The sequence below is a fragment of the Pristis pectinata genome, chromosome 33, assembly GCF_009764475.1.
Source record: "Pristis pectinata isolate sPriPec2 chromosome 33, sPriPec2.1.pri, whole genome shotgun sequence".
Classification (NCBI taxonomy): Eukaryota; Metazoa; Chordata; class Chondrichthyes; order Rhinopristiformes; family Pristidae; genus Pristis; species Pristis pectinata.
The window spans coordinates 8,754,843-8,770,741 of record NC_067437.1 but is presented as its reverse complement, the minus strand read 5'-3'; the positions used below and the strand labels follow the sequence as shown (position 1 = coordinate 8,770,741).

Genomic DNA, 15,899 nt, shown 5'->3' with positions numbered 1-15,899 from the left:
GGAGAGGAATGAATGGCAAGTGGGAGGCTCGTAAGAGTGTGATATCAAGAGTCCAGGGGCAGAATGTTCCTGTTTGGAGCAGCTAATTTTGGGGGAATTATGCAGGATCTAGCAGAGGGCGATTGGGTGAGCCTGCTTGTAGGGAGAGGAATGAATGGCAAGTGGGAGGCTCGTAAGAGTGTGATATCAAGAGTCCAGGGGCAGAATGTTCCTGTTTGGGTAAAGGGTAAACCTGGCAAGTTTAGGGAACCCTGGCTGATGAGGGATACCTGAGACTCTGACCAAGAAAATAAAGGAAGCATAGATTGGGTTTCGGATGCCAGGGACAAGTGAATCCCTAGATGATTATAAAAAGATTAAGAATACACAAGAAGGAAATCAGGAGGGCAAAGAGAGGGTATGGGGTGGATCTGGCAGGTAAGGTTAAGGAAAATTTCAAGAGGTTCTACAGCTATATTAAGAGTAAAAGGGCGGCCAGGGAGAGAGTAGGTCCCTTTAGAGATTAGCAGGGCTGCCTATGTCTCGAGCCACAGGAGATGAGTGGGATTTTTAACAAATATTTCTCCTTGGTGTTTATTGAGGAGAAAATCATGGTTGCTCTAGAGATAAGGGAAACTAGTGGAGATATTTTGGAGAACATTCATAGTACCAGGTAGGAGGTATTTGCAGCCTTACATCACATTAACGTGGAGAAATCCCCAGGGCCTGACCAAGTGCATCCTCAGACTTTGTGGAAGGCTAGAGAAGAAATTACTGAGGCCCTTGTGGAGATATCACTTAATCATTAGCCACTGGTGAAATTCCTGAAGACTGGAAGGTGGCTAATGTGGCTCCGTTGTTTAAGAAGGATAGCAAGGAGAAGCTAGGAAACTACAGGCCAGTCAGCCTGATATCAGTGGTGGGGAAATTACAGCCTGTCCTGGTCAAATCACGTAGGAGTCACAGCCAAGAAAGCTCACCAGCGCCCCTACTTCCTCAGGAAGCTAAAGAAATTTGGTTTGTCCCCTTTGACTCTCACCAACTTTTACAGATGCACCATAGAAAGCATCCAATCTGGATGTATCACAGCTTGGTACGGCAACTGCTCTGCCCAGGACCACAAGAAACTGCAGGGAGTTGTGGACACAGCCCAGTGCATTACGGACACGAACCTCCCCTCCTTGGACTCTGTCTTTACTTCTCACTGTCTTGGTGAAGCAGCCAGCATAATCAAAGAACCCACCCACTCGAGACATTCTCTCTTCTCTCCTCTTCCATCGCGTAGAAGATACAGGAGCCTGAAGACACGTACCACCAGACTTAAGGACAGCTTCTACCCCACTGTGATAAGACAATTGAACAGTTCCCTTATGCAATGAGATGGTCTCTGACCTCACGATCTATCTTGTGACCTCGCACCTTATTGCACTGCACTTTCTCTGTAGCTGTGACACCTTACTCTGTACTGTTATTGTTTTTACCTGTACTACATCAATGCACTCTGCACTAACTCAATGTAACTGCACTGTGTAATGAATTGACCTGTATAATCGGTTTGTAAGACAAGCTTTTGACTGTACCTCGGTACAAGTGACAATAATAAACCAATACCAATACCAATACTGGAGGGAATTCTGTGGGACAGGACATACCAGCATTTGGATAGACAAAGTCTGATTAGGAGGAATCAGCATGAATTTGTGCATGGAAAATCAAGTTTGCTAAATCTTTTAAAGTTTTTTGAAGAGGGAACCGAAAGGATAGATGAAGGTAGAGCGGGTGGATGATGTTTATTTGGACTTTTGCAAGGCCTTCTACAAGGTCCCACATGGTAGGATGGTCTGGTAGGTTAGGTCCCAGGGAGAGCTAGTTAGGTGGATTCAAAATTGGCTCGTAGGTAGGAAGCAGAAGATGGTGGTTGAAGGTTGTTTCTCAGATGGAGGCCGGTGACTAATGGTGTGCTGCGGGGGTTGGTGTTGGGACTCTTGTTATTCATTTTATATACTTAAGTGATTTGGATGTGAATGCACAAGGCTTGATCAGTAAGTTTGCAGATGACACGAAATTTGGAGGTGTTGTTGATGGTGAGGAAGGTTGTCGTAGATTACAGGGAGGATCTTGATCAGTTAGGGAAGTGGGCCGAGGAGTGCAAATGGATTTCAATACAGATAAGTGTGAGGTGATGCATTTTGGAAAGTCAAACCAGCGTACGACTTAAACTATGGATGGCAGGGCACTAGGAAGTGTAATGGAACAGAAAGGACCAAGGAGTACAAGTGCATAGTTCACTGAAAGCGGTGTCACAGGTAGACAGGGTAGTGAAAAAGGCACAGCGCGCTGGCTTTCATTGGTCAGGGAATTGAGTATAGGAGTTAGGACATTATGTTGCAGTTATATATGTCATTGGTGAGGCTGCACGGAGTACTGTGTACAGTTTTGGTCACCCTGTTACAAGAAAGATGTAGTTAAACTGGAAAGAGTGCAGAAAAGATTTATGAGGATGTTGTCAGGACTAGAGGGCCTGAGTTATAGGGAGAGGTTGGCCAGGCTAGGTCTTTGTTCCTTGGAAAGTAGGAGAATGAGGGTCAGCCTTATAGAAGTGTTTAAAATTATGAGAGGCATAGAAAAGGTGGATGGTTACAGTCATTTCCCCAGGGTAGGGGAGTCCAAAACTAGGGGGCATAGGTTTAGGGTGAGAGGGGAAAGATTTAGGAGATCTGGGGGACAACTTTTTCACGCAGAGGGTGGTGAATATTTGGAGTGAGCTGCCAGAGGAAGTGGTTGAGGCAGGTACAATAGTATCATTTATGAAGCACCTAGATAGGTACATGGAGAGCTGGGGCTTAGAGGGATATGGGCTGAATTCAGAAAATTGGGACTAGCTGGGTGGACAATGTGGTTGGCACGGATTTGTTGGGCTGGAGCAATACAGCATTGACACAGGCCCTATGACTGTAATAACTATACCTGGGGGAAAAAAAACATTGTGTCAGAGTTATACAGCAGGGAAAGTGGCCCTACAGCCTAACTTGTCCATGCCGACCCAGGCGTCTATCTATGCTAATCCTATTTGCCTGTGTTTGACCCATATCCCTCTTAACCTTTCCTATCCATGTACCTAAATGTCTTTTAAATGTTTTTGTACCAATTGTACCACCTCCTCTGGCAACTTGTTCCATATGCCTACCAACCCCTGTGTGAAAAACCTACCCTTCAGGTCCCCTTTAAATCTTTCCCCTCCTACCTTCTTACGAGGCTTGACAGGGTAGCTGCAGGGATGATGTTTCCCCTGGCTGGGGAACTATGGCTAAGAATCTCAAAATAAGGGGTCAGCTATTCATGACTAAGATGAGAATAAATTTCTTCATTCAGAGAAGAATGAGTTTTTGGAATTCTCCACCCAAGAGGGCTGTGGAGACTCAGTTGCGGAGCATATTCGGATGGATTTTTGAATATCAGGGGAGTTAAGGGTTACATGGTTAGAGTAAGAAAGTGGCACTGCAGTAAAAAAAAATCAGCCATGATCTTATTGAGTGGCAAAACAGGCACAATAGCCTTCTTCTGCTTCTATTACTTATGATCCTTTGTAATATACACCCATTTGCTGTACCACTATGCTGGCAAGTAATTTGTACAATAAGGGGTGTTAATGAGAGGGGTGTTACAGTGAATGGGTATTACAGTGATTGTAATGTTACTAAGAGTGTTAGAGCACAGAGGGTTTTACAGTGAGGAAGGTGTTCCATTAAGGGAAATGTCACAGCAAATAGAATTTCATTGTGGAGGAGTTTATAGAGCGAAGATTGGCTACAGGAAGGAGTATGTAACAGCAGTGAGGGTGTTACAGTGAGGAGACTGGTTACAGCGAGGGGGATGTTACAGTAAGAAGGACAACAGAGGGAAGGACATTACAGTGCAGATGTCGTTACGGTGGGGAGTGCAGCAGTAAGGGAGTGATACAGTGAGTAGTACCACAGTGAGGAGAATTTTACAGCATGGAGAGTGTAACAGTAATGGGTGTGTAACAGTGAGAGAAGTGTTACCATAAGGGGAGTATCACACCAGGAAGAAAGTGCAGTCAGAGACATTTAGCAAGAAATGCTTAAGTCACAGTTCATTAAAATTGATGGGAAATTCCTTGGAACTGGAAGGAACTTGGAAAATCTGTGCTGAGCTTTTCAAACACACTGAAAGGAAATCCTGAAGAATTTATTTGGACAAACACAAGCTTCTATCTAGACTGGAGACACAAGAGAGACTGCAGGTGCTGGAAATCTGGAACAACACACAAAGGTGCTGGAGGAACTCAGCGGGTCAGGCAGCATCTGTGGAGGGAAATGGACAGTCAACGTTTTGGGTTGAGACCCTTCATCTGGTGAAGGGAAGGAGTGGAGCAAGAGCTGGCAGGTGATAGGTGGATTCAGATGGGGGGGGGCGGCACGTGATAGGCAGATGAGGGAAGGAGGAGAGTTGGGATGATGTCAGAAGCTGGGAGGTGATAGCTGGAAGTGACAGAGGGCTGAAGAAGATGTAATCTGATAGGAGGAGATGGTGGAGCATGGAATAAAGGGAGGGAGACGGGGAGGGGAACCAGTGAGAGGAGTGTGTGGGTGATGGGCAGATGGTGAAGGTAGGGGAGGGGAGGGGAAAGATAGGGTGACGGGGGCCAGTTGGATCAGGACGAGAGAAAAGAAAAAAGGGGGATAAAAGGGACAGGGGGGAGCGGTTACCGGAAGTTTGAGAATTTGATGTTTATGCCATCAGATGCTGCCTGACCCACTGAGATCCTCCAGTGCTTTTGCGTGTTGCTTCTATCCAGGCTTCCTGCAATGTGGCAATGTCACCAAAAGTACACAGCTCATGGCATAATGAGGAAGATGCCAATCTGACTGCTCCTGTCTCCAACCTTAATTAGATGTGGTAAACCTTCCAAGTGTCACTAGTGTGAAACCCATCCACCAACTTTTCAGAATCCTGATAGATTCAAACTTTTTCCCATCAAAGCATTTTTGTTGCACTCATGGTTGAATCTGAACATTTCTTTGTAAGACAGCTCAGGACCTTGTAGCAGGCCTTAAAAGTAAGGAGGGCTCAGGACAAGCTCTGCCAACTTACAAGGAAATTGTGGACAGAGTTGATTGCCAACACACATTGATTATATAAAGTCAAAGAATAACTTGCAAGGGAAGTGCAGACAGAGTTGAAACACCTGTACAGAGTAACAGAGAGAGTTACATGAGTATATTGTTACAGCTGTGCAAGGTACATATTATGGAAGTCACATTACTGTAAAACAGTTTACATCTTATAACATACAGTAATTTCTTTTAACATTTAACATCATATTGTTTGTACCTTTTCATCTATTGTTTATGGTCCTTGCTTAATCTTTTCAATGTTTAAGGGTATTCTGAATTTTGACGCCCTGTAAACTTTGATTAATTTTACCATACGGGATTGGTTCAGGCCGAACTCAGGAGGATAGGTGTGTGAGAAATGACCCTCAGGTGTTACTGTGAAGGGGTATCACAGTGAGGTGAGGTATTACAACAAGAGGAGAGTTCCAGTGAGGGAGTTGTATAGTGTGGGGCTGTTACAACAGGGAGTATTACAGTGAGGGAACGGTAGAGCAAGGGAGTGCTACTGCAAGGGAGTGTTACAACGATGGAGCTGCAGAACAAGGGAGTGGTAAAATAAGGTAGTGTTATAGTGAGCTCATTCTTCTGAACTTGTGGAAAGATAAGCCTCTCCAACTAATACCTTACTGTAACATTTCCCTCACTATAACACTCCCCTCACTATAACAAACCCTCACTGTAATGCCCCATCTCTACATCACCCTCACTGTAGCATTATATCAGTACATTCCCTCACTTCAACATTCTCTGCAGTCTGCTTGATGTACTTGTTTTACCTTATCGTTCTCTCACTGTATCACTCTCCTCAGTGTAGGGACTCCTCACTGTAGCATGCTCTCACCGTACTCCCCCCCCCCCCCATTCTGTAGCATGCCCTCACTGTACCGCCCCCCCCCATTCTAACATTCCCATCACCCTAATACATCTTGCTCTCACTTCCTTCTCACTATGATGCACAGGTCACTGTAACTCCCTCATAAATGGGACTCTCAACCTGCTGTAATCATTTGTAAAACATCCTTCATCCTAACCCCAGCTCCCTGCAACAATTCACTCACTGTGACATCATCCTCTCCTCATCATCTTCTCTGTAACCCTCAGTTCTTTAACACACCCCATGTAATTCCTCTCTCTGTAATACTGCACTCAAATCATTTTTTTTATCTCTCTACTCGTCCTACTGAAAAAAATTTAAATTCATCTTTAACAATAGAATAATTAATTGCCAAAATTAAAACAAAGCACCTTCACACACACAAAAGAAGTGATTTGATTAGACTATAGCGTTCAATAATGTGATAGACATGGTACGTCTTACCCAAGTTGAGATCAGTGATAGTAACAGCAGCAGCCAGCAGTTAAAGGGAGTCCTGCCAGTTTCAATCCAAGACCACTTCAACAATTTCAGAAACCTCTCTCCTGCTAAGCTCCACTGGCAGGAAATATATTTCCGTCCCTGTGTTGGTGTGAGTCATCTTATTCTGTTTGACATTGTGATGGTATCTGCATTAATGATTGAGTCCACAATGGAATAAACTTAGCTTTTGCCCAGCCCAATAAGGAAGTGAAAGCTGCAGTTAGTTTATGAATTTCTTTTGCTTTACTGCACTTATAACAGTGACCTGTTAACAATTGTTCTCTGTCTAGAACCACTGCTCAGTTTCAGGTGTATTTCTCTTTGCAAAAGGTGGCAGGCAGCTTGATCCAGTACTAAATCTCACAGTGCATTCCCAGCTGGGGTTTTAACAGCAAGGTTCAGCTCAAATTTTTCATGTCAACTTGTTGGCATCCTTCCAGGCAACTGCTGAGAGAGAGCAACCCTTCATTTGGAGTGTTTACAGGTGTTATCTGTCTCAGGGAACTTATGTGCAGGTGTGTACTTCCAGAAAACATTGTCTCACTTGTTCATGCACTCCTGTTTCCAATTATTGGCATAAAAAACTCTTCCTGCAGGGATGCTGGTTCAGGGCAGCCTGGACTCTCAGTCCAACCTCCTATGTTTTGCCCTGAGAGACATCACTGCAGCTTTCCCAATAAATTCTTTTACCCTGGTCACCCCAGTTTTACTCTATCAGAAACACCTCCCCTCCCCCACCCATCCTGCAGTGAGCTTCCTTTGTCTCCTTCCCAGTGTGATGAAGGGTCTTCAACCTGAAATGTTAATTCTTTTTCTCTTCCCACATATCTAGCCTGACCTGCTAAGTATTTCCAGAACTTTCTGCTTTTATTTTAGATTTTCAGCATCTGCAGTTTTTAAAAAATTTTTATTAACTCTTTCACTCTCCAACTCCCATGAACAATCTATTTCCAATAGTTTAAATGTCCACTCAACTCTACCATTGTATGGACAATCAACAGCCAATTTCCCCAGCTGATTAACTCCTGTTTCCAATTATTGGCATATCCTCTGTACATTCATATCCTTCTGCATCCAGATTCTAAGTAAAGGTGATCCTTGTGTTATGGCAGTTCGGGTAATGGAGATTCACCCATATGGAATTCACAACCCACTGCCTAAAAATCTAGGATATGGAATACAAATACATGTACAGAATTTATGTGAAAATTGTAAATAAATAAAATTCATCTTTTTTTCAACTCACACTTTGTGATGTATGTACAGATTATGTGGCTTCACATTATGGAAAATCATGTTTATGAGGATTGCAACACCCCGTAACATAGCAGTCACCTGTATTCAATTTACAACAGATTAACCCATTCATGCACCCGTTCCCATGTACAAATAATGAACAGTCATTTCCCAGCAATTTAACCATTCCACTTACATTTCCCTTTGTAAAGAGACTATGTAGGCTGTTTTGCAGCAGATTAATCCTTCCACTCACTTCTGCCCATGTATAAACATGCAGCTGCCTGTTTCCCAGCAGATTAACCTTTTCACTCATCCACTCCCATGTACAGATTCTGAACAGTCAATTCACAGCAGAGTAACATGTTTGCTCACCCAATCCCATGTATAGATACTCCTGTTATTCATGTATGGGATGTGGGTAAAGCCGGTGTTTATTTCTATTCCTAATTGCCCCTGTGTAAATAGCGATGAGCCATCTTCTTAAAGACATTTGATATGGCTTATCAGGCCATGTTGGAGGGCAGTAATTGCATTACTGTGGCTCTTGTGTCACATAAACCAAACACCCGATTTTCTACCCTAAAGAGGGATTTGCATTTAAAGTAAATCTCCGATAATCTGGCATCCTCAGGATTAGATGGTGATGGACTGGCAGTTTTTTTTTCAGACTGTTGGATGTTGTTCCTATTAATCACCAACACACTTTTATTTCACTTGTTTTTTAAATGTTACATCGTAGTATAATATTTTAGTGAACAAGGTGTGCTTAAAGGGAGCATGGAATAGAAGGCCCAGTGAATTTCAAAGGAGCGTGCGAACGGGAACCTGTTGTGTTTAAAGGGAGTGTGGGAACGGGGCCCATGTGAGTCTAAAAGAAATGTGGGAATGGGGTCCTGGTGAGTTTAAAGGGGGTGTGGGAATGAGTACCTGGTAAGTTTAAAGACAGTGTGGGAATGGGGCCCCAGTGAGTTGAAAGAGAATGTGGGAATAGGGCTCTGGTGAATTTAAAGGGAATGCTGGAAACAAAACCGGGTGAGCTAGGTGCTGAATGATGAGGATTTCTGAACGATAAAATAGTGGATTATTGGGGTTATGTCACCTTTCGGAACATTGCAGAGCTCTTTAACAGCAAATTAAAATCCTTCATCACGTGGATTCAGGGATTCAATTTATGCACAGCAGACTCCCTCTGCCATGCTTTGGTGATGCTTGGGGATATTGAACACAATGCTGGGGTAACTGCCCTGCTCCTTTTCAGAATCAAGGCCACTGATCTTTTACAGTCTCTGGAGAGAGCAAAAGGGGCCTTGATTTAACATCCGAAAGATGGTATCATTGATGGCACGGCACTCCCTCACACTGCACTGGAACATCAACTTCCATTTCAATGCACATTCATTAGACATAAGAGAACACAAGAAAATAAGAGGAGTAAGCCACTTGGCCCTCAAACCTGTCCCAGCATTGATCATGGTTGATCTTCTCCAGGCCTCAACTCCTGTGCTAGTTCCTCATAGTCCTCAATTCCCCAAAAGTTAATCTACCTCTGCTTTAAATGCGTCCAGTGATGTAGCCTCCACAACCTTCTGGGGCAGAGAATTCACCACCTTCTGCAAGAAATGCATCCTCATCTCATTCTTAAGTTATCGCCCCCTTATCTCGAAACTACAATCCCCCATTTGAGATTCCCACTGAGGAAACATCTCAACATGAACACTGTTATGCCTACGTGGAAACTCATGTTTCAGCAAAGTCACCCCCTTCTTTGTCCAAAGACTTACAGAGTCATACAGCACAGAATCAGGACCTTCAGCCCACTGGGTCCACACCAACCATCAAAACCCATTGACGTTAATCCCATTTTATTCTCCCCTGGTTCTTGTCAACTCCCACCAGATTTTACCACTCACTCATGTACTCTCTAGGGAGAATTTGCGGTGGCCAATTGACCTACCAACCTGCATGTCTTTGGGAGGAAACCAGAGCACCCAGGGGGAGTACAGACGACAGGGGAGCTCAGGATTGACGCAGGTCACTGGAGCTGTGAGCAGCACGTGGAAGCCACAGCCTTGTAATTTAGATGTGAGACTGCTGCCCACTGGTTATACACTGAGAGCATTTGAGAATAGGCTCCATGAAGAACAATTTGTGTCAGCCACCTCCTCACTGCTGTCTCTCCTCATGAGGCGGGGTCTCGAGATCCATCACCATACTTCCTGAAGGAAACCTCCCAACGGTTTAATGGGAGCCTCAGCTCCTTTACAACCTCGTCCAGCAGAATGGAGACACAAGAGAGTGCAGATACTGGAAATCTGGAACAACAACACACAAAACTGCTGGAGGAACTCAGCAGGTCAGGCAGCACCTACGGAGGGAAATAAACAGTCGACGTTTTGGGTTGGGACCCTTCGTTGGGATGTCAAACAGAAGCTGTGATCTTACTTTGGGATAATAGTTAATTTCCATATTTCCTTAAGACAGTGAAGGAGGGCTATTCAGCCCAGTGAGTCTGTACCAGCACCATAAAACTCAATACAAATGTCTTTTTCTGATTCACCCTGAGCCATGGTAGCTTCTCTCCTCCCCGGTGTTCACAAGCAGGGCTGTAATTTAATAGACTTAAGGCCACAGACCTCAGCATTGTGAGCAACAGAGAGCAATAGGTAGGGAACTGGAGAGGGGAATCGTGGTGACTGGCACTTGGGATGCAGAGGGGCGCCATGCATGGGGCATTGTGGAGGGTCATAAGTGGGGAGAATTGAATGGATGGGGGTCACTGAGTGGGTGGCATTGAAGAGGGAGTTATTTAGTGGGATGGGGCATAAGGGCCTTTGAGTGAGGGTGTGGCAAGGAGAGGGACGGGACATTGAGTGGGGAGCGTGGCATTGAGGAGATGAGCAGAATGGACGAGGGTGGGTGGAGTTGAGAGGGGCATTGAGTGCCAACATTGGGGGGTAAATATCAAAGGGGGGAGGGCTATTGAGGAATGGGACATCAAACTGACTGGCTCTGGGACTTCCTTCAGCTGCATTAGGAAAAGCAGCTGGACAGGGTGAAGTGATTGATCCTCATATTTCTTGCCAAAGACACACACGCTCACTCTAACGTGCATTTGTTCAGATATTCACCATACTTTTATCCTTTGTCACATTCACTCACTTTTACAGGGAGGGAATGGGGGGATATCGACCATGTGCAGGCAGATGTGCAGTCTAAATTAGCATCATGGTCAGCACAGACATTGTGGGCCGAAGGGCCTGTTACTGTGCTGTACCAGGTGCTCTCAAACAGGCTCCCATCTCTTCTTTTACCCAAATTCTCCCATCGATAGCAGCTGAGCTTCACATACAACAAATAAATTTCATCTTTATTACTTTGAATAATTATAAATCAGAATAGAGTTTGGATCAAAGTTCATCAATCTGAAATGTTAACTTCTGTTTCTCTCTTCTGTGATGCTCCCAATTCTGTGTTTCTTTCTGACCTCCAGCCACCGCAGGATGTGGCTCTTGTTCAAGAGGTGATCTGAGGTGGCCCAGAGCAGTGGTGCAGGACGGAATGTATGGCTGGATCAAACCCAACGAGTCTGAGGCCACAAGGGTGTTAAACCACAGCTCTTAATTCCAAATGCAACTCCCTTAGTAAATTAAAAACAGTGCTTTAATCAGAGTTAGAAAGTCAAAGAAAAATGTTATAATTAGTACATTTAGATCATTGAGATAGTGGGAGGAGTGTAGAGGAAGTAGGTTGCTTCTAAAAAGAGTGGGATATGCCTGGAAAGGACAGCAGCACAGACTCTGAGACAGCGGGACAGAGATGGAGTCACAGACAATGGGTCAGAAATGGAGACAGTGATAGGGATAATAGACCAGAGATGAGTCACAGACAGTTGCTCAGAGACAATGTCACAGGCCATGGAACAGAGACAATGGGGCATACAGATGTATAGTTTGACATATGCAGAGACACAGAAATGGTGGGACAGATGGACAGAGACTAACAGCAGAACAGGGGGACAAAGCGGTTTGATGTTGACAGAGCATCGAGTCATGTATGGAGGCAGTGAGGTAGACATAGAGATGTCGGTGAAATAATGTGAGATAGAGACAGCAATAGTGCAATAGACAGGAATGATGGGATAATTTGATATACAGAGGGATACATGCAAACAGTGAGACAGACATGGATGCACTGGAGCAGATAGTGAGCCAGAGGTAGAATTCACAGATGGTGAACTGGAGAGTTTGGACACACCAGACTGTGAAGTAATGGCACCCGAGTGAGTATAAAAGACTGGAAAGGAGATAGCCCTCTGCTGATTTCAGTGCAGTCTTCACAGGATCAGGAATGGTGGAATAAAGGAAAAAGGCACAACACATGGTTACAGTCAGGGTGCACCCTGTATCTATGGCAACACGACTGCAGGGAATGGTGATGCAACTCTAATTGTGGTGATTATTCGCAGCTTTGATGGCACTGACGTTCTGGTAGATGAGGTCCATTTGATTCTGGTAGATGGGTTCACTGACGCATTTATTTTGAATCATGTCCAGAATGCACTGGTGTAGGAAGATATACTGACACTGAAAAAACAGAAGATGAGACACAAGTGTTACTCGCAGTGAGATGATAGAGACATCCATATTGAAAGTAAATCATATGGTTATTAAAAGGAGAAGATGATGGGTCTCACTGTCATCAAACACTCACCTGCAGGAACTTCACCTGCTCATCAAAAGTACAACCTTCTCGTACATTTTCAAGGCTTTAATGATGGCTGAAGGGTTGACAACCTCTGCCCTGGACAGGGAAGGGTCCTTCTATGTCCTCTCCTGCACCAACTGTACAAGGAGTTAGCCATGGAAGGAAATGACATGAAGGAGGCTGGTCTTAAACTGAACAGGATGGGTGTGGTCTCTGACTCAGCTGCTCCAGTTCATGCTGGCAGGACAGAAGGAGTTCACTGGGATTGACAAGTGGGACACCTGTTAGTATCCCCATTGTGATCACTGTCCTCTTGAGGGCAATTAGGATAGGAAATAAATGCTGGGTCTTTTCAGTAATGCCCACATCCCCCAAAAAAATCCCAGGTGGGCACAACACAGGTTAGAAGTGGAGTAAAGTTCCCTCTACACTGTCCCATCAAACATTCCCAGTGGTTTGGGAGTTGGTCAAGAGCTTGCCAAGATTCCAAGCTGGAGAGAACATCACTTAAAGTGGTGATGAATAATGCCAAAGCCGAAAAAGAAGGTAGACTCCTCACCTCAGTCTGGACCATGCACGTCCGATTCATCCTCATTTTATAGACGATCCCATAAACATCGACCACTGCTTCCTTTTCTATCTGTTGCATTAGATAGTCAAGGGCTATTAAAGTGCCAGTCCGCCCTACACCGGCGCTGAAATTAAACAGGAACATTGCATTTAAACAGAATTGACATATTGATTTTCTTCTCTTGGTCTCCATGGCAACATCATCTGTCATTAAAATTCTGATTAAATCAGGTGTTCCTTATGAATTTTTTTATTCACCCAACAATAATCCACCTCTCTCACAGTCATTCAGTAACCTCTCTCTCCCAGCACTTTGCCTGACTGTATCTCTCCTGATGTTAATCCAGCCCCCTCACTGTCCTTCAGTAACCCCTTTCCCTCTAGTGCCCTGTTACTGACTCAATCTCCATTGATGTTAATCCAGTTCCCTCTTCCCCAGCACCTGTGTTAGTGATTGTCTCTCTACCAATGTTATTCCAGCTCCCTCACACCATAAGGCATGCATCAGAACACCTCATTATTGCTACTTTGTACTATTCAACTGGAAAATATCTGTAACTTGTTAAATAGAATAAGAAATTAACAATCTAATCCCTAGTGAATATATTAATGAAGAATCCACAAGACTGCAGAAAAGGATTGCAGTTTATAAGAAGGCAGTAATGAAAGTCTTGAAAGGCCTTTTAAGACATAGCCTTATCTAAGAGTTGAAGTGTGGACAATACTGATCAAAGCAGAGCTTTTGAGCAGCTTACCTACAATGTACAACAGGAAGTCCTCCCTGATTCTTGTTCAGGTGATCCCGGATTAACTTTTGGAACTGCAGCAGCTTCTCTGTGGTTTTAGGCACTCCATGATCTGGCCATGAAGTGAAGTGAAACTGGGTGATTAAACGTGGCTCTAAGTATCCAGCCTAATTAAAGAAGGCAAAGCATCAGTCACAACCCCTTTCCCCTTAGTTCTCCTCCTCTTTCAGAAGTGACATATCCCAATACAACCAGGTCCACAGGTACTCATCTTCCTCTCTTGCTTCAAGCACTCATATCCCACATCTGCATTCATCTGTTTCTTTACTTGTCCAATTACCTTACAAACAAATACACTAGGAGTAGGAGTAGATCACTCAGCCCCTTTGGCCTGTTTTGCCAATCAAAAAGATCTGATTCTAACCTCAGCTCTTTATTACTATCCAACCTTTCACCTCCTGCTCATTCAGAATCTATCTACCGCTACCTTAAAAATGTACAAAGATGCTGCTTCTGCTGCCCTTTGAGAAAGAGATCCATAGATTCACGACCCTCTGAAGGAAATTTCACCTCATCTGTCTTGAATGGGCAGCCTTTTCAACAGTGACCCCTTGATCTAGGTTCTCCCTGAGAAAACATCTTCTCCACATCCGCCTTGCAAAGGCTCCTCAGGATCTTGTATGTTTCTGTTGATGTTCTTTTGCCTTTTACCTTTACCCTGTTGACATTGTAGCTCAGACATTTGATGGCACAAGGCTGTATTAATGTCCCAGCCCTAGCACAAGTCAATTTCTTGCCTTCCATAATATCTCAGACATCTTTTGCTCTCTCCTCCCTTCTTTTTTACTTCTTTCCTAGTTCTGTTGAGAAGGACAGTCAACCTGAAACATTAAATGTTTGGCTCTCTACAGATGCTGCCTGATCTGATGATTATATTTTGGTTTTTATTACATGGGAAATAAGAAGGGTGACAAAGAAATGGGCAGCAATCAACCAACCAAGGAAACAAATAACTGACAAAAAGGTTAGGTGGAAAATTGAGTTGTACGACACGGAAACTGGTCCTTTGATGCAACTTGTCCATGCTGACCAAGGTGCCTTTCTCAGATAGTCATGTTTGCCTGCATTGGGCCCATGTCTGTCCAAACCTTTCCTGTCCATGAACCTGTCTAAAAGTCCTTAAAACATTGTAATTGTACCTGTCTCTACTACTTCTTCCAGTAGCTTGTTCCATTATTGAGCATGGATAAAGACCAGGGGTGATTTTTTTCATGAAAATGAAATTTGTAATTTAGGCTTACATTTCTATCGCATTTTTCACAATTCCAAAATGGCACTGCAGCCAATGAAGAAGATTTTGAAGGGTAGTCACTATTGTAATGTAGGAGCCAATTTGTGAACAGCAAGCTCCAGCAGTATCAATGTAATAATGGCCAACTAATTTGTTTAAGCAATGTTGGTTGACGACTTTTTGCCAAAACATTCAACAAAGGCCAATGGCATTTTTCATCCACAGGATACTTCAAAGCAGCATCCTGAGGAGGAGACAAAATGGATATTGTGGAAAAGGTGACAGGTTGGTTGCAGAAAACAGTTTAAAGGAAGTTGAAAAGGGAAAGGAGTGGGGATGGAAATCCTGAGCTTATGACCCCGGCAGCTGAAGCCATGACTACTAGTGAGGCAAAGGAGCTTGGTGCAGCCACTGCAAAAGCTCTATGGGGAAGGACCACAGTTGAGGGTCCTGCTGCCATTGGACACTAAGGGGCTGGGCCCTGTGTAACAGCCTGTCAAACACTTCAGGAGTGCATTTTTTAAGGAAGAAATATGATTTGCTCTAACACACCATTAGAGAATGTATTGAATTGATGGAATCTGAATGTAGAGAAAGACATACCAGTCGTATTTACTGTATATATGATGAATTAAGTATATTTTTGAAATAAAAACAATTGATAAGGCAAAGAGAAAGGGTGAATTCAAAGGGAGTAATGCAAATTTCCAGAGGTTTGCAGATTATATAGATAGGAAGGACCAAAGTTTTAAATAGAGGGTGATGGTGATCTGGGAAATAATACAGATGAGCAGACAGAAAGGCTGGTGGTGTATGTGAGTCAGTGTGTAATAGGAAGAGCTGTAAGTTATGAGGGATGTAGACAGTGAGAGCTT

General features: G+C 43.9%; 1 protein-coding gene across 13 annotated transcripts in view; it reads right to left on the bottom strand.

The window, feature by feature from the left end:
- The window catches only part of LOC127585698 (receptor-type tyrosine-protein phosphatase H-like), a 123,984-nt gene that overhangs the window by 40,886 nt on the left and 67,199 nt on the right, over positions 1-15,899 (bottom strand). For 10 of the 13 annotated variants that reach the window (XM_052043385.1, XM_052043389.1, XM_052043390.1 and 7 more), the window contains 3 exons: positions 13,743-13,900; positions 12,977-13,112; positions 11,060-12,296 (listed from right to left, as the gene is read on the bottom strand). The exons of the other annotated variants lie outside the window; for them this stretch is intronic. In XM_052043385.1, coding sequence (XP_051899345.1) covers positions 12,156-12,296; positions 12,977-13,112; positions 13,743-13,900 — 435 coding nt within the window. In that variant the 3' untranslated portion in view covers positions 11,060-12,155. Of the gene's footprint in view, positions 1-11,059; positions 12,297-12,976; positions 13,113-13,742; positions 13,901-15,899 lie in introns of those variants that run through there. 13 annotated transcript variants of the gene reach the window in all.